This window comes from Drosophila busckii, chromosome 2L (assembly GCF_011750605.1).
Source record: "Drosophila busckii strain San Diego stock center, stock number 13000-0081.31 chromosome 2L, ASM1175060v1, whole genome shotgun sequence".
NCBI classification, from domain to species: domain Eukaryota; kingdom Metazoa; phylum Arthropoda; class Insecta; order Diptera; family Drosophilidae; genus Drosophila; species Drosophila busckii.
In genome coordinates this window covers 6057140-6083385 of record NC_046604.1, presented here as the reverse complement: position 1 = coordinate 6083385, position 26246 = coordinate 6057140, and the positions used below count along the sequence as shown (strand labels likewise).

General features: G+C 35.9%; 5 protein-coding genes across 9 annotated transcripts in view; 3 read left to right on the top strand and 2 right to left on the bottom strand.

Annotated features, from left to right (window-relative positions):
• The window catches only part of LOC108597130 (neuronal acetylcholine receptor subunit alpha-7), a 97489-nt gene extending 91750 nt beyond the window's left edge, over positions 1–5739 (top strand). The window contains exons 11-15 of one of the 3 annotated variants that reach the window (XM_033294903.1): positions 335–421; positions 4442–4551; positions 4638–4852; positions 4919–5092; positions 5455–5739. In XM_033294903.1, the coding sequence (XP_033150794.1) occupies positions 335–421; positions 4442–4551; positions 4638–4852; positions 4919–5092; positions 5455–5539 (671 nt within the window). In that variant the 3' untranslated portion in view covers positions 5540–5739. The remainder of the gene's footprint in view (positions 1–334; positions 422–4441; positions 4552–4637; positions 4853–4918; positions 5093–5454) is intronic. The other 2 variants (XM_033294916.1, XM_033294894.1) reach the window with 2 other exon arrangements.
• A 3681-nt stretch (positions 5740–9420) lies between these two features.
• Positions 9421–10430, top strand: LOC108602895 (zinc finger protein 236). The gene is made up of 2 exons (XM_017995299.1): positions 9421–9618; positions 9678–10430. Exons 1-2 carry the CDS (start codon positions 9466–9468, stop codon positions 10428–10430), a joined length of 906 nt encoding a protein of 301 aa, XP_017850788.1. The 5' UTR covers positions 9421–9465.
• A 16-nt stretch (positions 10431–10446) lies between these two features.
• On the bottom strand, positions 10447–11513 carry LOC108607751 (alpha-ketoglutarate-dependent dioxygenase alkB homolog 4). Its single transcript, XM_017999192.2, has 2 exons — positions 10702–11513; positions 10447–10648 (listed from the first exon to the last, which is right to left on the bottom strand). Exons 1-2 carry the CDS (start codon positions 11424–11426, stop codon positions 10447–10449), a joined length of 927 nt encoding a protein of 308 aa, XP_017854681.2. The 5' UTR covers positions 11427–11513.
• A 52-nt stretch (positions 11514–11565) lies between these two features.
• Positions 11566–12807, top strand: LOC108597120 (replication protein A 32 kDa subunit). Its single transcript, XM_017983503.2, is given in 5 exon segments — positions 11566–11650; positions 11727–11788; positions 11849–12238; positions 12240–12439; positions 12501–12807. Coding segments are annotated over 5 exon segments (744 nt in total). The 5' UTR covers positions 11566–11637; the 3' UTR covers positions 12580–12807.
• A 133-nt stretch (positions 12808–12940) lies between these two features.
• Positions 12941–18987, bottom strand: LOC108597078 (inositol-trisphosphate 3-kinase homolog). 3 transcript variants are annotated; one of them, XM_017983417.2, is made up of 4 exons: positions 18511–18985; positions 14948–15112; positions 14276–14382; positions 12953–14212 (listed from the first exon to the last, which is right to left on the bottom strand). In XM_017983417.2, the coding sequence occupies exons 1-4, from the start codon at positions 18688–18690 to the stop codon at positions 13393–13395; spliced, it is 1272 nt and encodes a 423-aa protein (XP_017838906.2). In that variant the 5' UTR covers positions 18691–18985; the 3' UTR covers positions 12953–13392. The 3 variants fall into 3 exon arrangements, with proteins under 3 accessions (XP_017838916.2, XP_017838906.2, XP_017838926.1); XM_017983437.2 differs by lacking the exon at positions 18511–18985 and adding an exon at positions 15329–15629; XM_017983427.2 differs by lacking the exon at positions 14948–15112 and having other exon boundaries at positions 12941–14212; positions 18511–18987.
• Positions 18988–26246: the final 7259 nt, after the last annotated feature.

Genomic DNA, 26246 nt, shown 5'->3' with positions numbered 1-26246 from the left:
AAACTACAAAACAACTACAAGCGAAACTTATACAAAACAATTACAGCGGAGCTCGGCTATATAAATCTTCAACGTTCTCAACAGACTCGTACAGCAAACAACAGCAACAGTGACAGCAACTAGAAAAACTACAACTACAACAATAACCTCTGAAATATCCTTGATATAGCTTTCAGTTTATTTATATCTCATACTCTATATATACTCTATATATATATATAAATACAGATACACACACACACGAATACATATACATTCATAACGTTTTATGATTTTCATTATTGGTCATTATTTAAATTGTATTTTTCAAATGGAAAAAATTCTTTTGTTTCAGGAGTTACAATTCTTCTATCGCTCACAGTGTTTCTCAACCTTGTAGCTGAGACATTGCCCCAAGTATCTGATGCAATCCCCTTGTTAGGTAGCGATTGCATTTAAAACATAACAAATGCAAATATATATTCAAATTTGTCAAAAAAAAAAAAAAACAATTAATTAACAAATTACTTAATATGATTTACATACTATATATACGTACATATACATATATATAAATAAATAAATATTTATATATATACTATATTCATAAATATTATTGTTATTGTTGTTATATATATATATCAATTATGATTATTACTCACACACATTACTAAATTGTTCGCATATATAATCCTTAACTAAAACAAACAAAGAAACCTTAACTTAACTTTAACAAATTAAACTAGACTAACTAAACAAAGTCAACCAATATCATGTTCTAAGTGCCAAAAAGTTGTTAAATGTTATCTGTGTACTTCGTACTATGTTTACTAATTACAAGAAGTTTACTAACTAAATGCAAAACTAAACCAGTTCAATTTAACTAACTTTCTAACTCTTTCGCTCTCTCGCTATCTCTCGCTCTCTCTATATACATCTTGTTCTCAAATTGCAGTTAATATATGCTCTAAATATATAATGACGTCGTTTCTTAGTTGTTCATCTTGTTATATATTGCTATCTCTGTTTTACAACAACTTGCTATCTCTTACTCACACATAAAATATATAATTATCATTTGCTTATTTCAATCAGCATTATTATTTCAATATTTCAATAAGCAGACCAAAGCTCAGTGCTACGGCACTGCACTGCTTGCCCTTCCTAAACGAACACGAACAAATCTTTCAAGCCCCCACCCTATGAGAAATCTTTTAAATGCTATCGTTATCTACTTATACATATTTTCAAACTATACCTTTCAACAATAACTTAACTTTCTCTATAACTTCTCTTCACTTGTCATTGGCCAATTTCAAATTACCAACAAGTAGAAATTACTGAGCACCATAAACTCCTCCTCGCCAATGATGACATTCACTTTCAAATAAATAATAACACTCCATTTTGCTGTGAAATGTTTATAAATAATGCAATAGAACCTTTTATTAATAAAAAAAAAAACAAGCTCTCAAACTTAGAATGAAATTTTGTATTTCAAAAGTTTCTATTGCATTTACATTTCACTTTATAATTATTCAACTTCAAAATATATTTATTATATATATCAAGTACATGTACTACATATTCCAACTTCACGATTATGTAAAAACTCTCTCTTATAACGAAAATGTAATTACAAAAGATACTTATGAGACAGATTTCAATACAAGTGAGTTTGGGAAAATACTTGTGAAAATGAAAGTACAATTTTGTTTAATAAAATGACGTTGAGAACGCCATCAACGCAGAAGATGCAAAAGCAAGAAAGAAGTTTTATTCTTATGGTATTATTTGACTATTTTGCAAAATAGCTTTGATTTCACATGTGTTACAAATGTTTTTTCTGTTCTGTTAATCACTCACTCATGTTCAACTTTTTAGTAAACGTTAATTGCATACGCATAGCAACCACCAGTAAATTATTATTATCCAAATGTACACCCATTGCTTAACCCATAAGCCAGAAAAGAAAACCACATAGCTAAACACTTACTGTTACCAAAACGTACACCCCAACCATACCCAATTCAATACTACTAGTGCTTAAACATAAAAGTTTATCTTATTTGCTTTCAATTTTCTTTCTTACTCGCTTTTCAACCACGCAATCAACTATTTACACTTTTTGACCCATTGCTCGGAATGATATTTTTTGCTCGAGAACCTTTTTGACTATTTAAAATGCAAATATACAATATATACAACTATATCTGCTGCCAAATAAATTGCAAAAATATCATTTCGCTAAACAAAATCAAAGTTTGTTTATTAAAATATGCGCGTGCTACGAATGGGTCGAGAAGTTGTATCTGCATACGCTTGACGATGATTCCTTTTAATTCAATTTTAAACACCCATCAGCTGAGCTAACTAGCGCTCAGCTAACTATTAAATGCACTGCCATAACAAACAACTATAAAACCACAGTTAAATAATGTTTCTCAACAATATAGTCACAATATAAATTGAGCCTAGCAAATGCACCCCACAAAAGGCTTAGTAACAATACAATACAACTCTATACTAATTAACTAATGTTTAAGGCAAAAGCACAGCAGCAAAAGCAAAGAAAAAGGTTCAGCCAAAAAATATCATTTAATCAAAGTAAAACTCTGTTGATATCCCCAAAGGAAACGAGGAGCTGTTTTATACTGACAATAAAAACTATTGCCTACTTATTGGGGGCAGTCAATAATTTCTAAAACAGCTTAACACTCAACTCTTGCCCCTTTTGTCTCTACTACTTTCCCACCAACTAACCTCAGCTTTCAGCCTATCTCATGATTTTGTCTAAGCGTCGTATATCATATCACATTTATGATTGATCTGAGTATTCGTCTGCGTGTTGAAAATTTTGTTGTCTGGGCTACTACACAAATCAAAAAAAAAAACAAACAAATTCTTGACAAAATATTTGCAGGTGTTACAATACTACTCTCGCAAACAGTTTTCTCATTATTGGTCGGCAATGTCATAACAAAGACGAGCGAGGCCGTACCGCTGCTAGGTATTTAGTAATATGCCAATTGATCAATACCTAATTGTAATTGTTATGCTTTATCATTTGAATAACAAAATTGCGGAAAATATAAAAATTCTTAGCGCTATAAAAACAAAAACAAAAACCAACTCTTTTCTCTTTTAGCTGATAAAACAAAACGAATGTACAAAGTATACCTGTTACTAAAAAATCAGCTGGCTAAACGGCTAAACGAACTAAATTCTAAAAAAAAATATAGATTGTACAAATTAAAAAATAATTAGTGCAACTGCAGGCTGCTTGCAGTGCATTTAAAGTAGGTAAAACCACAAAACGTTTGACATAAACGCGCGCATGAGCAAAATACTCCAAAGGTTAAAGACAAAAACTCTCTTCTTCTTTTTGTGGCTGCTGTAGCAATTAACCCAAGAATTTCTTCTCACCTCAAAGCTTATTTAGAAATTTGGCTGAATCTTTTTTTTTAAACTTAAGCTGGAATGCTGAGTCACAACAAACAACAGCTTCAAAAACTAAAATAAAAACAAAACTCTTGTAGTTTAAACTTATATATACAGGGTGCTTTGCATAAAAGCTTCCGCTAAATACTTATATATTTACTTACATATGCAAGCTATGCTTTAAGTAACTTACGATTAATATTTTTATATGAAATTCCTCACATCCAAGTATCAAAAACTGACTATAAATAATGTAAAATTGCTGTAAGCCGTTGAATAAATGATAAACACATTTTTTATATAAACATATTCCAAAAACAAATAACACTTAATGCAAATATTTAAAACGTACTACAATTTGTTTAACAGAGCAATTCAATTAACCCACAAACATTTTACAGTTGTTAAACTTGTACAAAGGATAATGTAATCAAATTTTTACTCATGGCTTTATTTACATGCATGCGTACTTATTAATAATATTTTTTAAAATCGCTTTTATTTATTTGTTGTGCATTAAGCGACGTCAAGCAGCTGAAGCGTTAAGTGCATTGTTTCGAATTAAAAACAATGATATTGTTTTTAAAATTGACAAGCTAGTTGACTGCCCCTTATGCACAATTTCCATATTTAATAATTTATTTGTATTACTAATAAACTAAAGAGAACTCTAAACTGCATGCAATTGTCTTGCTGTAAATTTAAAATGTAAACTGGCATGCCCGCATGTCGTAATACCCTGTAAAACAAATAAAAATCATTTAGTTAGCGCATCTAATAAATCACTGCATTTGTACGACACACAAACTTATCTTGAACGCAACTTATCATGAATATATAAAAACTAACTAACGTAATGTTGCTGTTGAAATTTTAATTTCTTTTTCATTGACTTTGGTTTCTTCTTCTTTTCGTGTTGCGCAAAGCTGAGTAAGCCAGAGTAACCTTTAACTAACATTGAATACTTTTTCTTATTTATTCTTTGTTATAAAAAAAAAAAAAACAATACACACGCGTTCAGGTACATATTTCAATTGCATCATGTTCATGGTTGCATCCTCAGTGGTGCTAACGGTTGTGGTGCTCAATTATCATCATCGCACAGCGGATATACACGAAATGCCACCGTGGGTAAGAAAAGAGAGACAGCAGCGGCAGCAGCAGCAGCAGCAGCAATTAAATGCAAGTACGCGTAACTAATGGCATATTTTTCTTAGATTAAATCCGTTTTCCTACAATGGCTGCCCTGGATTTTGCGCATGGGTCGTCCTGGCCGCAAGATAACGCGCAAATCAATATTATTAAGCAATCGCATGAAGGAATTGGAATTGAAGGAGCGTTCTTCCAAATCATTACTAGCCAATGTTCTAGATATTGATGATGATTTTCGTCACACAATATCCGGCTCTCAAACCGCCATTGGTTCATCAGCGTAAGTTTAGCTACAGCGTAAACGCAACAGAAAATGCAAATATATAAACATTGAAACAACTTGCAGTAGCTTTGGTCGGCCCACAACGGTGGAGGAGCATCACACTGCAATAGGCTGCAATCATAAAGATTTACATTTGATTCTTAAAGAATTGCAATTTATCACAGCGCGCATGCGCAAAGCTGACGATGAAGCGGAATTGATAAGCGATTGGAAGTTCGCTGCAATGGTTGTGGATAGGTGAGTCTCTCTTCAAAGTCCCTTTGCCAATTAATTCACACCCAGCTAACTAACAAATAAACAAACAGTTGGCGCCAACACAGCAACCAACACATATGCATACTTATATTGTGGCAACTACCAAACTGCCTCACTGTATGCCAAATCAAACAATTAAGGCAGCAACCGCTCAGGCACACAACTTCCGGCTGTTTGCTTGCCACGTGCGCATACACACACACACTTACACACATGACACGTGGCTCTAATATGCAAACATGGCGGCATGTTGTCGCTTAGCGCCATTTTGTGCTAATCAACATACAAAGCATATACACATATATAATATATATTCATGCTTTATTGCTTCTTCTCGTTCACAGATTTTGTTTAATTGTTTTTACGCTCTTCACGATTATTGCAACGGTAACCGTGCTGCTCTCGGCTCCTCACATAATTGTGCAATAAGCAGGACGCAGGACGCTCAATTTAGACAATTAAGCTGCACTCACTTACGCATACACAAATAGACACACACACACACACACGCGCATGACGTTCGTACGTATGTGTGGGTGAGCATGCATAGTTAAGTTTCTTTTTCAAAAAAAAACCAAACTAGCAAAGCTGCAAATTAATGAAAAACAAAATTATAAAATTACAAAAAAAAAAAACAAATTGTTAATTACATTTTTAAGTCAACAACAAAAAGTATTAAGAAAATGATAAACGAAAATGATGCAAGAAAACTCAAAATGAAAAAGAAAAACATACACACAGAACAAATATTTTATGAAAATTAAGAAAAAACCAAAGCAAAGCAAAAATTACTGCCGTACAAGAAACCGAATAAATAAAAAGCAAATTGTGTATTGTTAGTAAGTTACAACAAAAAAAAAAAAACAAAATGAAAGGAAAAGAATAATACTGCATAGGCAGTTTGCATAGTAATAGTAGCAATAAATAAATTTAAATAAAACAAAAATAAGCTTCCAAAAACAAATACCAAAAGCTGGAAAGTAAATACAAGGCATATTGCAATTAATATTAATATGTACAAACGCACATATATACATATAATATGTATATGAGGCTATGTATATGTATGCGTGAGCGTACAATGACGAAACCTTTATGTTAATTATGTTGAGTTGTTATAATTTATGTAAGCAACAGTTCGACAAGTGAATACATTATATGTATGTATATAAGAGATTGTTCCTATGAGACATTAGATATGTATTTAAATCTCACACGACACACACACCAACACACACAAAAACACTTACACATAGTTACAAGCACTTAATTGACAAACAACTCAACTCGACAGCAAAACAAGGGACAGCAACCATTTTATTAGTAGGTGTGGTTTTAAGAACTTACAGCAGTAAAGTTATCAACAAGTTTTTTTTTCTGGCATCAAATATTCCGTTTGGAGTTAATTTCAGATGAGATGAGATGGACCAAAGCAGATTTTTGGAAAGTTTCTTTGAAACATAGTTTCCAAAATGACTTTTTTGACAAAAACTTTGTCAATCTTTAAGTTTCTCTTTACTGCGTTCGTACTTGGAGAAGGAGGAGGAGCAGATAGAAGATGCGTTTGTATGCATAGCAACTAGTTGGACATAAATGGTAACAAAAACTGACACATAATAATGAATATGAGTACATGTATACATATTTATATCTATATATATATATATAGTATATAAATATAGTTATTAATAATTAATTTTAAAGCAAAAAGAAAACCATACTTTGAACAAGAAAATGTTTTAGAAAATTTACTGTTGAACATATTGTAGCAAAAATGAATTCAAACAAAGCAGTTATAGTCACCAATTCAATGCAAAACCAAAATTTAGTCAAATGATAAAACTAGCAATAATTAAAAATAAATAATTACAGGTGTATATATATTTTATGACACATATATCACCGCATACAACAACAACAACAACGGCAACAAAAAATATATTAAAGTATATTTTTCATAAGCAAGCAGCAAAAACCAAAAACAATAAACACAATAACTATAAAAAAAAAGTAAATATATAACACAATTTTGTTGGAAATTTGCAAATTCAGTTACGGTCCAATGCCCACTTTCTATATAGTTTATATTCTCTCCCCAAAGAGCTTCAATTCGATTTCAACTAAACGTTAGCAATGAACAAAACGAAACGAAAGCGAACAAGTGATATTTACGGTATAAACGCTCCCAGATTGTAAAACTTTTTCAAGACCCACCTATGAAACCTATTCAAGTACACGTTTTCTACACGACAAATACACGCAAAAAGCAAAAGCAACAAAGATAAACCTACCTCCTTATTGAAAAACATGATATGAAGCGTAAGCACATGCTGAGAAATTTGTCACAAATTAACACTGCCGTATATACTCGCTATGTCCTTAAAATTAAATACATTTAAACTATATCCAAACTATGCTTAAGTTGTGTTAAATTTCTAACAGAATTGTGCTACAGGTCAAGTCATATTTAAATGCCAGACATAATTTTACTTAAGAGAAACGCAGGTCAGCCTACTACACTCAAAATCAAAAATGAAAGGAAAAGAAAACGTCAACCTTCAACTACTTACTGTAACCAAAACTAAATCTCTTCCAAACTGCGTTGAACCAGTTACAGGGCACTCAAATCATTTTTGTAATTATTGTATTATTTGCATTTGATATAATGTAATTTTTACTTACGCCCAATTATTATGCGTAATCCTACACCGATAACTGGTCTGTCCCCCTCTGAGGTTGTTTTTTGATAGTACAGTACAGCAAGTATACTTTAGTTATTGTTTCGCAAAACGCGCAATTAGCAATGGAATTCAATTGAATTATATTCATTTAGTTGAGCGTATCATTTATATTTTTTTTATATATAAATACTATATATAATTAATTTAGTGAGCTAAACTTCGAGCAACTAGGCGCATAATTAGTACTATTACTACTTATGCATATGTATGTGTATGTCTTTTTGATAAAAAGCAGCTATTTTAAAAAACAAAACATTTTCTACACTCTTTAAAAGAATGAAGTCGTCTACATGTATATGTATATTATAATACTATAGCATTAAATAGGAGATTATAACTTAAAAAAAAGAATCAATGCTAACTATAACTTAAGCGCGTCCTACATTGGGCGAGGACAACTTAAAAACCAAAAACGAATTTAAACAATTTCTGCAAAAATCAAGTCATACGTTTAAATGTGAACAGCTCGTAGTTACCGAGCAGATTTTATCATTTAAAAAAGAAAAACTAAAAGAAAAGAAACTCTACCTACTATTACTTTGCAAGCAAAATATAAAAATCTTACATCTAAATATATATATTTCTTCAGCTCAGAGTTATCCTAAATGCTAATACTAATTGAACAAAAGGTTGACAAACACACACACACAAACATTTATCTTGTTTAAATAAAATGCAGCTCGAAAAATGCAAAACAGCCAAGTTCCGTTTTAATTTGCATGTCAAGAACACAGTTTTGTTCACACTTTTAAAGAATATATAAATTAAATATTAGCTTTGAACAAAACAAAATGAAACTAAAAAAACACAACTAGGCTATAAACCGCAATTTTTAAGCACTATAAAACTCACCAATCAATTTCCAAGACCCCTAAAACAATCCCAACGCTTTTCATTAAAACATTATTAAAAGCAAAAGTAAACCCCAAACACAATACTATCAATTCAATTTAAATAGCTATTTGCATAGTTTAAAAAGCCCGTTAATGCAAAATGACTTCAAAATGACAAAAAAAAACAAAATCCCAAGCTATGCATGTAAAGAAAAATAAATTAAGTAAATGAAAATAAAACAAAAACAAAATACAAAAATTAGCAAAAAGAAGTCTGTTGTCGATAAGAATTATTGACAGACAAATAACTTTCGTCACATTGACGATAATAATTAATTATAAGCCGTAACAAAATTAAATAATTTAAAAAATAAATTAACTTTAACAAATTGAGAGAAATGAAACCGAAAAAAACTAAAAACTGAATAAAATTTATTTTGAAAAGAGACTTGAGAACGATGTGTTTGCTTTTTATAACTTAACTACAACTTTGTTTTATTTTCAAGCGAATTTCTCTGCTGAGTTAAGCAGCAAGTGCCAGTTTTGTGTCTTTGTGGATCTTAAAAACATGCGAATTTTCATATATTTCTGAGTGTTAATATTGTATAAATTTGAATTTAAACAAACATTTGCGAGGTAATCATCGAAAGTGGCGATAGTGTCATCGATAGGTTTGCAACTCACTAAGAAAAATACAGCACTACATCAGCCCTGGCAATCAGCTGTGAAAATTTAAGATTAGTTTCGAGTGCAGAGTGCTGCATTTATAATTCAAATAAACATGAACTTAGACTTGCGCAAGCTGTGCCGGATTTGCTTTTCAGACAGTCCAGATGTAGACATAACACAGCACAAAGTCGTGACTACTGCCCCATCTAGTGAGGGCGACTTTGAAGAGGAGATATCAATATCTGAAATGATGCAGGCCATGTTGGTAAGTAAACAATAATAAGTATGAGAGAATAACTAATAAAAGGTATGCTATTTTGTTAGTTAAATTCATTGGACTTAACAACAGAACTACCCATGATATGTAATGCATGCTTGGAAGAGTGTTTGGTGCATTATACGTACTTTAGCAAGCTGATGATTGCCAATCGGCAGTTGCGTCAATTGTACAGCGAAGCACAAGAGAAACGCATGGAAGTTGAAGAAGCTAAAATTCTCCAACCGCAGTCATTAACAGCTAAAGATCCCAAAGAGGTGCAGCCAACGTTAGAGGTAGAAGCAAGCATAACACGCTCACCACGCCGTCTGGCTAATGAAGATTCGCTGATTGTCTCGGAATTTCTACCAGCCACGGAACTGAATGAGGAGTGTCAAACAGATTTGCAGAATTTCCCCAGCTTTGAGCTGCGGACGCTAGACTATGCTGCAGTGGAGCTCAAGCATGATAATCTGGATGAATATAATGAAACGAATCGCTTGCTAAATGCGGAGCCCAGTGGCAGTCTAGCTGTATACAAATGCAAATACTGCCCACTTGCCTATGCCTCTCAGCAGTTTCTTAAAACGCATGTGCGCAAATCTCACGTGTGTAAGTACTGCACTACAGCTTTTGTCAAGGTGAAGGATCTGAATGCGCATATAAGAGATAAACATACGAACAATCATCAGTGTGTGGTCTGCATGAGCAGTTTCAGCACCAGCAGCAATCTACGCGCTCATCTTAAGCGCATGCACGGCGTGCAGTTGCCTGCCCAAGTGGCGCTGCTGGACTATAGACCAGCCCAACAGAATAAATAGCTTAAAATAAATATGCTTAGTTGTTTTTAATTGGCACTCGCCAAAATAGTTGGGATTGTTCTGTAACTGGGTCGCCTTTAACCTTCTCCAAGCCATTTATATACATGGGTGTAAATTCTCTATAGGCTATACAGACACGACGTTCCTTCACATCTTCTCTTAGCACAGAATGCTCGAATTGGTAGCGAGCTGGACCATAAAGCACAATAAGTGAGAGGCTAAAAGGAAATTATTAATATAATATACACTTCTAAAACTGTTTGCTACTTACTTAGGCATGGGTATGCGCAACACTTTGTGCTTGTAAGTCTGTAACTGTTCAGGTTTTAACAGCGGCTCCAGCAGCTGCTCTTCATAATCCTTCACCAGATCCATGTTGTATTTGCCTGCCTGCTTCTCCTCATAAAGATTTAATGTCAGCACTGCATCGCCCAAGCAATTTACTGTTACTACACGCTCGCCCCATATCCAGCAGTCATCCACATGCGGATCTATGCTTGCGCCCTTGCTAGGATCATACTCCAGTGAGCACTGCTCTATGCTCTGAAAGTTATGCAACAGTGGCACTATATCAAAACGTTGCTGTACATAGCTAGTGCTTGCGGGGAATCCTTTAAACCCGCCCAGCAGCAGCTTTCGTTTTTTAAAGTTTGTTTTCGGACCAAAGTTCTGTTTACGTCTGCCACTTTGTGAAATATCCCATGGCAGTGCATCCAAGTCACCTATTAATCGAGCACCCTCTTCTTTGCTTAGGAACTGCTCCTCGACATATATGCCAGGCAGCGTCAAGCCCTCAGCTTTGTTGTGTTGTCCATGAGAGTTCTGAACAGCTTGGACATCCCAGCCGGCATAGAAACATACACATTGTGTGCAATAAGACCAGGCCTCTAGTTTCTGAAATTGCTGTTGCAGCGATGGTTTCTCAATTTTATAATCCTTCTCACAAGTCAGGCAGGTTCTCACGCCCTTGCAGCCACAGGGTCTTAAGGAATTCATTTTAATAGTATATTAAAATGAACAAACGTATGAAGTCAACGCAACAATTATCGATGGTTGTGTTTGTGCGGTGGGTGAGCGATAACAGCCATATTTATTCGATTTGTATTCAATATATCGTATCACGCGATAATCTCTATCTTCCCGCTCAATTTTATGAAGTAGCTTGTGAAATTAATACTTATTTACTGCTGTTTATAAAACAAACAAAATGAACGATTCATGTAAGTATTAATTACTTGTCTAATAAGTGTCTTGTCTCTAAGTGCGTGGACTAATAATTTAATTCATGGCTTTCAGTTGGCGACTTTAATGCAACACAGACGGCAACTGCCGGCGCCACCAAGGAGGCTGCCGGAGAGGTTAGCTATAATTGCTTATGTCCAATGAATATAATTGTCAACTATTTAATTTAATTATAGGGCATTATCTCGCTGTTAATTAAACAAATTGTGGATTCGCCCGAGGGCAATTTCAAGATGTTTGATGTCACTTACGCCCTTGTTTGTGTTGTGGGTATTGTGCGCAACATAGAGACTTCCTCTACAAAGATCACCTACACGCTGGAGGATCACAGTGGACGCATTGATGCACACTACTGGTTGGAGGAAGGCGATGCAGTGAAAGCTCCAGATGCTATGATTAACAATTATGTTAAGATCTATGGTTCAGTGCGCTCGCAGGCGGGCCAAAAGGTATTGATGGTATTCAAGCTGCTGAATATTCTGGATCCCAATGAGGTCTGCACGCATACATTGGAGGCGCTGCATTCCAGATATAAGGCAGAGGAGTATCATGTCAATGGCGACACGGAGCGGCAGCAGCAGCGGCGGCGGCGCTGGTAACTTTGGTACAAGCGGCATAACTTCCAGTCAAAATAATGCCATGGTTGCCGGTCTCGATAACAAGCAAATGGCAGTGTTCCAGGCGATCAAGAGCAACGTTTCGGAGGAGGGTATAAGTCGCAAAGAACTTAAAGCAAAGTTCTCACACATAAATGAATCCGAAATGAAGTAAGTTTATGGCGCAACAAACAATTGTTTAATGTCAATACTTAAAATTCTATGCTTGCAGCAACATTTTGGATTTCATGATTTCCGAAGGTCACATATATTCCAGCATCGATGCGGATCATTTTATATGCACCATGTAGTTTAGGTTATAATTTAAAAAACAAACAATTTTCGAAATCTATTAACAGCACACGTTCTCTGAGCTTTTGTTTATGTGGCTGCTATAAAAATGAATATGCCTAACATTGAATCCGTTCAGCTGTGGTGTGTAGAGTATTCAACCCAAGCCATTTGAATTCCGACTAGTTATAAGTAATAGTTTATAGCTGCCCAAGTGTATTTAACAAATTAAAACACGTAGCAAGCACATAAATTATACTGAATTTGAATTTCAATTTAAGCAGCGTTAGCGTTGGCGTGAGAGTTTTCCGATTATATATCTGAGATATGACCTTCTGCACATAACTGGGTAAGATGTATGCATAATGTAAACAAGTGTTTTTCATTTAAATATTTTCAGCTTACACGCTTGAGATTTTATTTCTTACGTACGAAATTCATTGTGGATACATTTTTACTACGCGAATACTTAATATCTATATAGTATATGTAAACGTTTATAAATATAATGTAACAAGTTAAACCTGTTTTTTTCAATCAAACAAATGCTGCTTGGTGTGCTCAATACTAATCGTTCTCTATACATATAGTAGCTATACACAGTTGTCTATAACTATGATTGCAAGCCTGATCGCTTAGTGGTTGCTTCCAATATGGAAAATAATCAAAGCGTGGCGCGGCGGCTGCTTAAGGCGTGTGGTGCGAATGGGTGTGGTGGTGGAGAGGATGCGATATATATATATATATAATAATGTAATTGAAGCGCATTGCTAATCAGTCTTGGTTTGCCTATATAGGTGGGCGCAGTGGGCGTGGGCGTGGCAATCTTCAGCTTAGATCTTAAGGCAGCCGCGATGGCTGCTGCTGCGTGCATAGACCTCCTCAAAGGAGTGTATCAGCTCATCCATGCCGCGCAGCAGACCCTCCTCGCGATTGCCCGGCGTCCAGGGGCTGCGATGATTGATGCTGAGCTGGGCAGGCAGCTGGCGCGACTTGGCAAAGTCAATGAGCCAGGCGCCCACGCGCTGATCGTCATAGACTATGAAAATGCTGGAGCCAATGATCTCATGGCGATTGAAGAACGGCGACTGCTCAATAACCAGACGCATGTGCTTCAGACGCTTCAGCAGTTCCTTCTGCACGGACCGGCGTGTGGCGAGGAACTGTTCAATGGTGTTCGATATTTGTTCGTTGCTGCGGCAAGTCTTCAAATCCTTAACTGGTGTGCGTCCACGCAGACGCAGCGCCTCAATGCGAAAGCCCTTGGTGTGTGACGAGGAGAGCGACTCACGGAAGAGCATATAGCGCAGCTTGGTAATAGCCTGAGCTTCGTGTTCCGCGGGAGTGGGCGCGCTAGCATCGACAGCAATCATTTTCTGATAGAGATCAGGACGCAGCGTCTGATTGCTGACCTCGGACTCGAGAAAGGTGCGTGAGCCGAGCTTAATGTCCATGACGCAGGGATCCTTGAAGCCAGCCAAGAGATCCTGCAGCTCAATATAGTGCTGAGCATGCAGCTCACGCAGTCCAAAGTAGGCGGGCACAATTTGTGAAGTCTGCGGCTCCTGAGAGATGAGCTGATAGGCAAGCACCTCGCTGTCCTCGCTGCACTGGATGCGCTTGCGCACAATTCCCGTTGTGGTGGGCACAATGCTATAAAGAAAAATAAGAGTTAGCTAAAGTGTCAAGTGCGAGCTATAATAGTGGGCTGCTTACCTTTCGGGATGCCCTGAGAGCTGCATCCAGCCGAGTGGCTTGGGTTGCGTTGGTTTCTGTTGTTGCAACAGCAGCGGTGTGGCAGGCGCACTCAGCTCCAGCGCGTTCTGAAATAAAAGAGAATATGTGAACAAATTAGTAAATTAATTTATACCGAGAGATATCTCTATTCAAGCAAAATTGTCGCATATATAATTAACTTTTATAAACTATGTCTAATAAGCTGCTAATTTATGCCAACTTTTATCTAGACACACGCTGCTACCAAATCGCATATAATATTTCATTGAATAAATTTCAGATATATGCAGATAAATGTGTGTGTGTGTATAACTCAAGGGTGGAACTGATAAAGAACAATTTTCACACATGTGGCGATATCACGCCTCGACGACAACCAGTTCCGAGCAAACAACAATTCACACACAAGAAATTAATTTACTTTCTACAAGTTGCAGCAATTGTTTGGTCAGCGAGCAATTAGAAATAAATAAATTGTGAATTTAATGCAACACGTGTTAAGGTAAAGAACTGACACTCAAATAAATGATATGGGCAGCTGGTTAACTGGGCAAGGCAAGCTTTTGCTGATTGTCTGAGGTTTTGGAACAGGAAGCGTTTAAATTGCATTTGCTTTACGGCCATAAACAGTCGGACGGGGCAGTTACTTACAATGGCCAAGAACTTGAGCAGCGACATTTGTTGCTGTTGCTGCTGTTGATGCTGCTGCTGCTGCTGTTCGGACTGTAACTCGGACTGGGTTTGTGCATGAAGCGCTCTTTGCAGACTTAAATATTCGGCCAAGTTAGTGCAGTTCTCGTATGTTAGGGATAGGCGCTGCGAATAGACAAAGTAGTGCCAATTGACGTAAGTAAACAGAGCTTGAACCCAAAAGCGGATGAGTCAGTCAGTCAGTCAGCTAACCAAACCAAACACAGACATACATACATATCGTACAATTCTCACATATATGACAACCTTAATTAATTATACAATCAAAATGCAACGACCACAAGTCGCAAAGTGCAAAAAATTCTATTTTGTTTACGCTACCTTAAAAAACAAACACACGCAAAGCAAAGAATGAAAGAAAGAAAATAAATTTTAAAAACGCCTCGGTTTTGCTTTATGAGGAGCTCTGGCCCAGAGCGCCGTGTGTGGTTTCGCTTTATATTTATTTTTATCGTGCCCCTAATGAGCCACTTAGTATGCAAAGTTTATCAACTCGATGCTGTTGTTGTGGATTTGCTGATATGTGACCATAAATTAAGCCATCAGATTTTTAAGCTAATTCGGCAATAACAAATTACGAGCGCGTCTCTGAAAATGATTTTGTTTTAATAAATGCCACAACTAACTAACTAACTGGCATAGGCAGCGTCTTTAAATATGTTTCAGCTGCCTACTGGGCTTTGGCAATAATAATTAGCTTTATCTTTAAGATCTGTCTTATCTGAAAGATAAGGCTGCGCCTTAATGCGGCTGCGGCTGATAACTCAACTGTCAACAGTTTAACAACGAGTTGAGTGTTTGCCTTAGTACAAGCATGCACTGAGAGAAAATTAAGTGCGTTCTAAGCTAATCTCAGTTCATTTCGCAATTTCATTAACCCCTAGCAGCTGTTGGTACACGCCCATATATTTCATCAGTTTTTTATATTTTTTATATGATAGTCAATGCAAATATTTTTGTACAAAGAGAGCTATAGATAAACAAATGCTCACATACTTATAGCCATAAAGATAACGCCTATGCCCGCTTAAGATAGTGCGCAGCGTTTGGGCCAAGGTTGCGTATACGCACAGTGGTACTAAAGCAACGAATCGGTACGCACTTTAAGGCGTAACTTATAAATTATATAAATAATTATATGTGTCATGTCGTGTGTCAAGCTGTCAATCAAAACAAATATATATAAAATCTATTAGACTATATAACAAGCAAATGCTAAAAACTATCATATAAAATGCTATTCTATTATTTAGTAATAGAGTTTAACGTCAGCACTGACCTTTACTAAATGCGTAAGACAGAGAGAGAGAGAGAGGAGGCGACGACACAGAGCGAGCTGCATTAAACAGTTTGAGTAGCATTGCTTTCTACTAGTGCAGACACTTGTTTCCTTTTTGCACTTGTTTCGACGTTTTGTACATTGATCTTAAACACGTCTACCCAGCAGTAAATTTACATAATTACACAGGCTTATGCTAACGCACAAAATTATTATTTATTTTGACTCGCTCGGCGTGTGTGTGCATAGTTTTTTATCAGTGACTGTGCGAACAATTTGTGACAGTTTTTGACCGCAGCACAGACAACACACAATAATTAACTATGACATTCTACAATATTATAAAATTGTTTTTCAAAAATTACAGCACTTTACGCTCGACTAAGTCGCGTCCGCGACTTTGCATGCGTTTTTAATCGCGACTTTGCATTTGTTTTATATTTTTTTCTGCTATTTTTAGCTTCGCTTTGGGCAACAGTTTAGTAGTGTTTATTTATGACTACTTAAAAATGTCTATTGTATCTGCCGCTCGGCGAACGTGTTAACTCTCAAAAAAAAAGAAAGAAAAAGCAAATTAAAACAATGGCACAACAAATTTTAAATTAAGTGTATGCGCGTGACGTCAAAGGCGTGCGCTGTGGGCTCTGTTAATTAAACAAATACAACAAATTTGGCAAACTTTCAGTCACATGTAGACTTGTTTTTAATGATAAGCTTACACGGGCTAAGCGGCGAAGCGGCTAAGCGTGCACTTGACCCTGGCAAGAATATCGAGGAGAGCTCAACCTGCTGCACAGACGCTTCTTTTGACTGGAGCGTAAACTAGTTTCTTGAACTAGAACACAACCCTGACACTCAGCCCTAAAGTGTGTGCTCCACTTCGAGTTTCCACTCGGCTGGACGGACAGACAGACAGATAGACAGACAGACAGACAGACTGTCTGTCTGCAGAAGAGGCAACAACGTTGAAGATTCGCTTCGCACTCAATCGCTTTATTTGCATTGACGTCAATGCATTGAACGTGGAGCGTGGAGGGATCGCTGGGGAGTGGACAGAGGGGGAATCCGAGGGCGGTTTAAACCAGTTATGGTTTATTATACATAACGCCAAGTTAACGCAATACATATATATGTATATATATAAATAATTTTTAGCGCGAGCTAGAGCGCAAAAAATTATATATAAAAAATACTATAAAAAGCTCTAGGGTTATGGTCTGCTGAATAGTAACTCATTAGAAACTGTCTTGATTCTAGCAATAAATCACAAGTTAGTAACTAATGCTAATTTATTTTTATATGAATAAACTCTTTCGTTTTAATTAAAGCCACGCATGAATCATTTCGAAAAAGTTTCCAAGACCCCCAAGACTCATCTCTACATTCACTCCACTGACTAAGTTAGCTTACATTTTTATTGAAAACGGAAATATCCATGAACCTTACTCTATATATCTCTAATATAGCCTTCATATCGTACTCAAGTCAGACAACATTAAATTGCGCTAAGCACACTTATCATACGCCCTTGTCCACGCCGCAACAAATTATAAAATAAATAATAAAATCTGTCGGCTGCTGATAATAAAAATATGTATAATACACATTAAATTTTGTTAGCAGCTGATGACTGCGTGGGCAACTGCACTTGACAGTTATACACTGCAAAAAAAAATAAAAACAACAACAGCGACAAGTCAATAAACTGACAGGCAAAGGACATTTATTATGCATGTCACCAAAATATAAAAAACAACAAAATAAAGGGTTCAATAAACTGAACAATTGTTTGTATTAAAGCACAAGCAAAGCAAAAAGCATCAATACATCAATTGATTTTAATAAAATGAATTGATTTGTTGTGCTGCATGTGGCTAAATGTTTCAATTAGCGACAGTTTACTGTATAGCGTATATACTGTAGGTTACTGGAATTCCAGTGCAGTCGCAGACTTGCGATATTTGCATGCCACATAGCTTAAGCTACTTCGGGGTAGTTCCCAAACACTTGTTTCAATATTTAAATACATTAAACAGACGTCAGATCTCCACATCTCTTGTCTGCCCCCCATGGAGTGAGTTGAACAATTTTCTTTACTATATATATGAATATGTATGTTTGGTTCGCTTTCTCTGCAACATTGCTTTCTACACGGATGTACGCTGGCATTGACGTCACAGCCAACATTTTGTTTGTTTCCAAAAAATGCTTTCTTTTCACTTACCTCATTGTTATTGTTGTTGTTGTTGTTGTTGTTGTTGTTGTGGCTATTGTTGCTGTGGCCTTTTGGCTGCTCCACTTTGTTGCTGCTGGGCGCCGTATCCAATGCAATTAGTTTCCATATTTGTTTAATTCGAATATTGTCGATGCACGAGAAACGCAATTTCTCATGCGATCTGGCCATTGTGGATCTGTTTGTTGTTGTTGTTGCTTGTTTCTCCAGCGTCTTAGCTGCTTTGCTTGTCGTCGTCGATGTTGTTTGTGGTTGTTGTTGGCAGCAACACAGTTGAACTCATAGTCATTTGGCTTTAGTTCACAGTTATAGTTTATAGGCAACAAAAAAATAATGCTTCAGTTATCTCGCACAACTTTTTGCGTTTTTACACTTGCATAAACTTGTATTTTGTTATGCCCGCTAGATTTGCATTTTTTATAACTTATTTTTTCTGTAGTATTTCCTACTATTTGCTGTTGTTGTTGTTGTTACTACGCGCACATTGCATTTGCATTTAGATTTATTTATTTCGCTTTGCTCTGCTTACAACTACACTTTGGCATTTGCTTCTGCGTTCTGCTCTTCTGCGTTTTTCTGTTCTGCTTGATTTATCTTCTTTTTACTTCTTGTACACACAGCACACAAAAAATGACTTGCTTGCACTTATCTCAGCAAATTGCTACGCGACGAGTGTGATACGCTCTGTTGCGATTCTGTTGAGCGACTAACTGGTTTGGGGCCAGCTCTGTCAGTTTTGTACTTCTCGTTGGCGCAGCCGAGCGCCGAACGCCACGAAGACACGAACGCAGCGATCGGTTCGGTTCGTTTGCGCGCTCAGAGCGCAGAGAGTGTGGGAGTGCGAGTTGTGGGCGAGAGAGAGCGAAACAGCAGCAAGCTCCAAACTATGGGAGAGCCACTGTTAAGCCAGCTGCCTGCTTTTCTAATTTTCTCTTTGGAGGATCGTCTAGGGCAGTCGAGACTTATTTACATTAGACTAAACATCAATTATGCATATAAAATTATTATGCAAAAGTTTAGTCAAGCATAGAATTCCCCTCTCGATTTATTATATAAACACTCGCAATTGATTGATTAAGTATTAAGAGCTGAGCACCATTTAAATTAAAAAATTTGCATATTTTAATTGCTTTGTTAGACCAAATCAGTTTTTAGCAGTTTTTTCAGCGATTATTTTATTTTATCAGTGGACTTTAGTTTCGAATTGTCATGCTATTTGAGCAGAACATATTTTTCGCTTTAAACGGTAACCTATAGTAAGTGCAAGGCTTTATAGTAGACAGCATGACTAAGCGACTAGTAGTAGTATAATTTGAGTAATTTCATCAGTATTAATGTGTTGTTAAATATTTAACAATTTTGTTTTGTCACCCCATAGAGAAATTTGCTAAAACGCAATTTTTGATATTGCTAAATCGCAATTAGATATAGATAAGACATCGGCTAAAGCGTAAACAAGAAGCAGCAGCGCAAAAGGAGAAGACATCATCATCATGCCATCGGCTATATGGCGCCTTTTAAGGTTGAACTCCAGGCTCCAGACATTGAACTGTCTGCGCAGCTGTGTTGTTTACCCAAATTGTTGAACTTCGCGGAATATTTGGGTCTATCTGCATTGCAAATAGAGAGAGAGAAGCGAGCGCTGCGGAGGGAATTATGCAAAAGAAACTTCAAGATCTGCGCCAGTTTCTCAAGAGCTCCCAATGTATTTGGATATGTATCTGTATCTTTCACCAGGCCACTTGGTTCATGGCCAATGCAAGCGAGAGTGCAAAATGCGCATATTTATAGGACGGGGCCATGCGCCATACGTTGGCTTCATGTGGGGGATTGATTGCTGACACAGAAACCTCCAAGTTGAACGTCTGTAGCTGCAACGGATACATTAACCATCCGCTCCCACACACACACCCCAGCCCCTCTAATCTCTAGCTCACCCCACATGGCAACTACATACGTCAGTCTTTCGTATCCATTGGTATCCATTGTGATGCAAAAAGCCAATGGCTATGCTAATTTCAACGTAGGCCGCAGACTCAAGAACCCTCATAAAATGCATTGAACTCTAAGCGACAACGCATGCAACGTGGCGTATGGGTAACGAAACATTTCAAAAACAACAGCAGAACAACAGAACACTTAAACAATTGCACGTGACCGTAACTAAATGCATATGCGCAAGTAGAGTCAATATACTAAATAAAGCGGCTTGTTCAAATACGGATTTCAAAACTGTGACAGATTTTAATAACAATTTTATGATGTACTTGAACGAAATGTTTGTTTTTCCAGCCTTATACAAATTGCCACAAGTAACAGTAATCAAGCAATTAATGCGATTCAGCAATACTACTTAACAAAATTAGCATCGGCTTTTAAGTTTAGGCGCTGTGACTAATTTGCTGACGTAGTTTGCTTGAATTTCTTTAAAAAAAAACAGCTCAGCTGTAATTTCTAGAGAAGAAATGTTAAATTATTGTATGCAATAATTTAAGTAATTTTTCTATATTTTGTTTAAATAACTGTAAACATAGTTTATTTTATTTGCATGTGCGATTTATGAGTGAATTTTTATCAAAATAATTATTTTCTAAGAATTCTATTTTGCCGTTAAAAAATTGCTTAACAATTTCTATTGAAATGAACATAAAAACTCATTCATGATTTGTCGCTTTGCTCAGGTTCTCTAACCGCTTTGAGTGCATTTATTGTTGTTTTTGCTGCACTTTAATTTGCCTTCACTATCGATGCCTCGCATCTTGATTGAATGGCGTTAACTGCTTGCTCTGCTTGCTCTGGCTTGCCCTTGTGCTCACACTCTCTTTACCTCTCTCTCGCTGCCTCTCTCCTGCTCTGGCTCTTGCTCTTTCTTGGCGCTTCACAATCATCACACATTGTGAAAAATCCACAGCGTACGACTGACGTCAAACGTAAATTTTTTAGCATGACTTGAGCGCAGTTTCACATCGGGAGGGGTGGGGAGGGGCTGGAACTGGCGCTGCCCCAACGGGACCAATTACTGACATTTCTTTGTCACGATCATCATCATCAACATCAGTGGACACATTTGCGCAGAGAGCGAGGCAGATAAAGACAAATCACAAAGACAAGCAGCTGAGCTGAGCTGAGCTGAGCTCATTTAACTGTTGTTGCTTTATTTATAATTTTTCATTATTTTTAATTTGCTTCTTTTTTATTTCAATTTGCTTTTTATTTTTTTTGCGATTGACGCATTTGCGTGTCACTCGACTTTGTTAATCTCGCGACTTTATCGTAGCTTACGCGCCTGCAATCAACTCCAAGCTTGGACTCTCTGCTTGAGCTTGGATTGCGGGCTCGTCTGTCGTCATCAATGTAACTTAATATTATGCTCAGGTAGCGAAACACAAAACTCTTGACTCTTCCGCAGCGCAGTTAAAAATTATTGAGCATAGAACTGTTGTTTTTTTTGTTTGTTTGTTATAATTTTGACATGGCGCTCGCTATTAATTTATAATTCAATGACTTTACTGACGTCACAGTATTAAGATCAGCAGCAGCAGCAACAGCAACAATAGACAGCATTAGCTACGTCTCATTACCATGTTTTGCTTTGTTGTGCCAGTTTGTTTTCAGTGTGTGTGGCTGTTTGAGTGGGTGGGTGGCTCACACATACATGGACGCTGCTCAGGCGCCACGCAGTTAATTGAGTGTTTGAGCAGCAGCCAAAAGAGACAACAAATATTTAGCAGCCACTGTACAAACATTTCTGCTAAAAATCTGCACCTAATATTTATTCTAATCAGCAGAGGTTTCAAGATTATTAACCTTTTTAAACTTAACATTGGGCTTTGCTTAACTGGAAACTTAATTTCTAATTAAAATTCATTTAATGTCAATATATCAAAACGATTTTAGCCAGAATTAATTATGGCTGTGTGCGCTGCATAAACAGTTAGTAAATATTATATCACTACTGATAACCCTATAGATAAGATTTATAGGCTTAATAATTACTTTGCATATAGCAAGCCCTTTCACAATGTATATCTGACTAAATTGTGTTTTTGCTGTCATATAAATCGTTAGTATTTTATATATTTATTAAATTTTAAATGTTATTTTTTATACGAACCTGTTTATTTTGTTCATCGTGCTATTTATAGCAGCTTACTTTCTATTAACTCATATTCTGCTGATTAGCATTTATTTTGAGTTTTAAGTATATTCGAATAATATACATTCTATTTTGTTGCACATAAATATTAAATTTGTAATATCTGCTGCTAGCCCAGTAACTGTTTAGCCTTACTATATATTTAGTTCTACAGCTTATGCTAATTTTCGTATTAATTTAATAAGCATTTTATAAAGTTTATGAGTATTTTAATCAAACATGACGTTTATGCAAATACTAGTTTGGGCTATAAAAAAAAACCATATAAAAGGCGCACAGATATTATATGAAAGTTTTATATTTGTGTCATATGACGACGCCAACAGGCTCGACGTATTTTAACTACGCACTTGTGTTTATTTTTTGCAAAACCGCAATATCAACAAACTAAGTTTGAAAATTTCTCAAGTATGCGTTTTACTTGGAAGTCAATTGGGGTTTGGGTTTGGATAGCGTTGAGTCAGCAGTGTAAACTACAAATACGATATGGTATTCCCGTTATATACAAAAATTAATTAAAACCAATTGAGTTTGAATTTTAAATTTCGAAATAAAACCCATAGCCTGGCATAGTAACAACTATTGCAGTTTGATGAACTTTGCTGATAAATTTTTGTTTTTTCCTGTCGAAAAATCCAAAAAATTTTATATGACGTGCTTGAGTTGGCTAAAATATTAATAAAATCACAATTTTTAAATATAGCTTAGTAACATGTGAATGGCGCGAGCCACTGATAAGCTTATGCTTAAAAAAAAATTATCAATCAAAATACGTATACGTATACTTAATTTAATCTAAGATCACGCTTTAAATTTATAGCAACAATGAAAAAATAACATACGAGTCTGATTTGTTTTTTTGGCAACCACAATCATATTAAACAAAATCGCTATTATTTATAAGCATGTATACATTTTAATAGATCTAAATCAAAGTGTGGCGATTTTCAAAACAAAGGCTGCTTTTGTTTACACTTCGATCATACTCGTAATACAACAAATGCATATAAATTATAAACAAAAAGTGAGATTTTTGTATACAAAGCGATCTCAAGTGTTTAATTGTTTAGCCAAATCGTTGTATTGTTTATACAATTTGTTTATAGCTTTATATTGAAGGCAAAAATTTACGATTCATCGCATAAAAGAACTTTTTTAATTATTAATTTAACAGCTGTTGCACAAAAATTTTTATTTATTATAGCCAAGGTTATGAGAAGAAATATGCCAAATATTTTTGTAAATATTTATAGGCTGTGAACAAAATAACAAAGCAGAGCGAATAAAATAACAAAAATATTTTTAACATACGGCAATTTGTATACGCAATCAAATATCAAGCAAGTGTTTGAGGACTAATAAAAATAAAGCGTAATTTTCTTAATTCAAAATTATTAATATCAATTTTATAAGTTAAGTTAACAATAACGTGACTATAGTTTCCTTAAGCACGTTTCTTTTTGTGGCACATGTTTTACTATAGAACAAATAAAGCTGAATCAGTTTTTGTATTGCGAGTCGAGTTCAAATGGTATTGGCCAGCGTGATGAATCGACAACAACAACGACAACAACAAGACGCATGTAAAAAAATCGAATCATATTCAATTTGCGTCAATTCCCACCTAAAGATTAGCCTCGCTCTAGTTTTGTTTTTTTTTTTTTAAATGAAACGGCGCTATGTCTATAAATCAACGCCTGATAATGCAAACAAATGAAATGCTGAGGAGCAGCAGCATGCGAGTACTGCTAGGGGAGAGTGTATGTATGAGAGAGGGAGAGTGGACTGATGCTTATCTTGAGACGCAGGGATTTTTTACAAGCCGCAGCTTTGGCCAAAAATAGCGGCCGCATTCATTTTTCATCAATTTGCTGCATTTACAGTTGTGCATATGACGCAATATTGACGGCATCATATTTACAGTTACGCTTGCATTTATTTATAATTTAACTGACTGGCCTCAAAAAATTCGAAATAATAATATATGACGTTTATTTTTGGACACAACCTCCTTCGTCAGCAGTCTCAAGTGCAGCTGCACTTTAAAGTCAAGCCAACGAATCTGCCCGAGACACGTTGCGAACAGCTGTTGAGCTGAGTTATCAATACGCGGCATCGAACTCATAATTCTGTAACAAGCACATAGTGTGTACTTCCAAAGGTGTATATATATATATGTGTATGTATGTATAGCCAGACAGCAGACAATACAATGTTGTGCACGTGGCTGGCAAATGAATGAAACGCCGGCTCATTAGAAGCTCATAATGTATAGCGTATACGCCATGTATGCATGCATGTGTGTGTAACGTGCCTTTATATGATGGTGTGTGTGTGTGTGTATTCTAATTTGGCTAAGCTCGTGCTGTCCAAAAAACAATTGCTGACAAAAAATAAGTTAATTAAATCCATGCGTTTGCCAATTTAACAATAATTTACGGCCTTTAGTTTTCCATGGAATTTAAATATTTGTGCCGCAAGTACAACATTTTTTTCTTTCTGCATTTTTAAGCAAATATTTGGCTGGCACGCGTAGCGGCCCAGATTTCGGCTAAAGGCAGTGGAAAGTTTTCAAACAGCGCACAAAAGTATTCCATGAAAATTTATTCAGATTTGGGGCATTTACTTTGAGCTTAAGATTGTTACAGTAAATAAAACATAAGCTGCGCTGCTATTGAAACAAAATGGCTTAAAAGAAAAAGAAATCTTGTTGCCATAGAAACTTTTGCCAGCAAGCTATACACATGGCTCTAATTAATCTAACAATAAGGCAATAATTCGATTCGATTTAAAAGTTCCTTAGCAATTCTAAATTGTTTATTAACTGCATAAATGCTAAAATTTTATGAGAGGATTTAAAATAAAGCCAATATGGGCCTAATAAAAACTTCCGGCTATGATATTTTTATGATATAATATACCCGTTAATAAAATGCAAGCCATATTTGCAGCTGACTTTGATCTACCGCTTAAGGTGTCAATCGGCATTACCCAATCATAAATAATTACATTTGTTATTATTGCAGTTTGGTAATCCCTAATTGCGCTTACATAACTCTAAGGGCATATATATAGAAGTGCATATTATAGATTTCTTAAGATCACCTTGAACATGAGCTGAATGCTTAAATGGAAGCTATGTAAGTGGGTGGATAACGGTGTGTGTGTGTTGTGTGTGTGTCTCTGAACAACAATAAGCTCATTTGTTAAACAATGCAAAGTATGTTATGCCTGCTAATGCCAACAATAAACAATAACAAAATAATATTGTGCATACAGAATGCGAGAGCAGGAAATATAATTGTAAACAACAGTATAAAATGTATCTATTCATATTTGCCATGCTTATCATTTGCTTACCTTCAGCTCTGCCTCACACACAAACAAATGGCTAATTGTTATTATTATTATTTTACAGGTGTGAAATCAACAATTGATGCGCTGTATTGATTACGGACTAATCAAGCGAACTAAAGAAAGGTGTTGCTACTAAAGATAAATATCTTAGACTTATGACTATAAAAACTGCTGAGCTTTGCGTTTGGCCAGTCAATTGTGTTTGTATTGAGCT

Coding starts and splice junctions, on each gene's coding strand:
- LOC108607751 (XM_017999192.2), bottom strand. CDS start 11,426: ATGAATTCCTTAAGACCCTGTGGCTGCAAGGGCGTGAGAACCTGCCTG. Junction 10,649..10,701: donor TTGCGCATACCCATGCCTAA/GTAAGTAGCAAA, acceptor ATTTCCTTTTAG/CCTCTCACTTATTGTGCTTT.
- LOC108597078 (XM_017983417.2), bottom strand. CDS start 18,690: ATGGCCAGATCGCATGAGAAATTGCGTTTCTCGTGCATCGACAATATT. Junction 15,113..18,510: donor ACAACAACAATAACAATGAG/GTAAGTGAAAAG, acceptor GTCTATTCGCAG/CGCCTATCCCTAACATACGA. Junction 14,383..14,947: donor TGCTCAAGTTCTTGGCCATT/GTAAGTAACTGC, acceptor CTTTTATTTCAG/AACGCGCTGGAGCTGAGTGC.
- LOC108602895 (XM_017995299.1), top strand. CDS start 9,466: ATGAACTTAGACTTGCGCAAGCTGTGCCGGATTTGCTTTTCAGACAGT. Junction 9,619..9,677: donor AAATGATGCAGGCCATGTTG/GTAAGTAAACAA, acceptor CTATTTTGTTAG/TTAAATTCATTGGACTTAAC.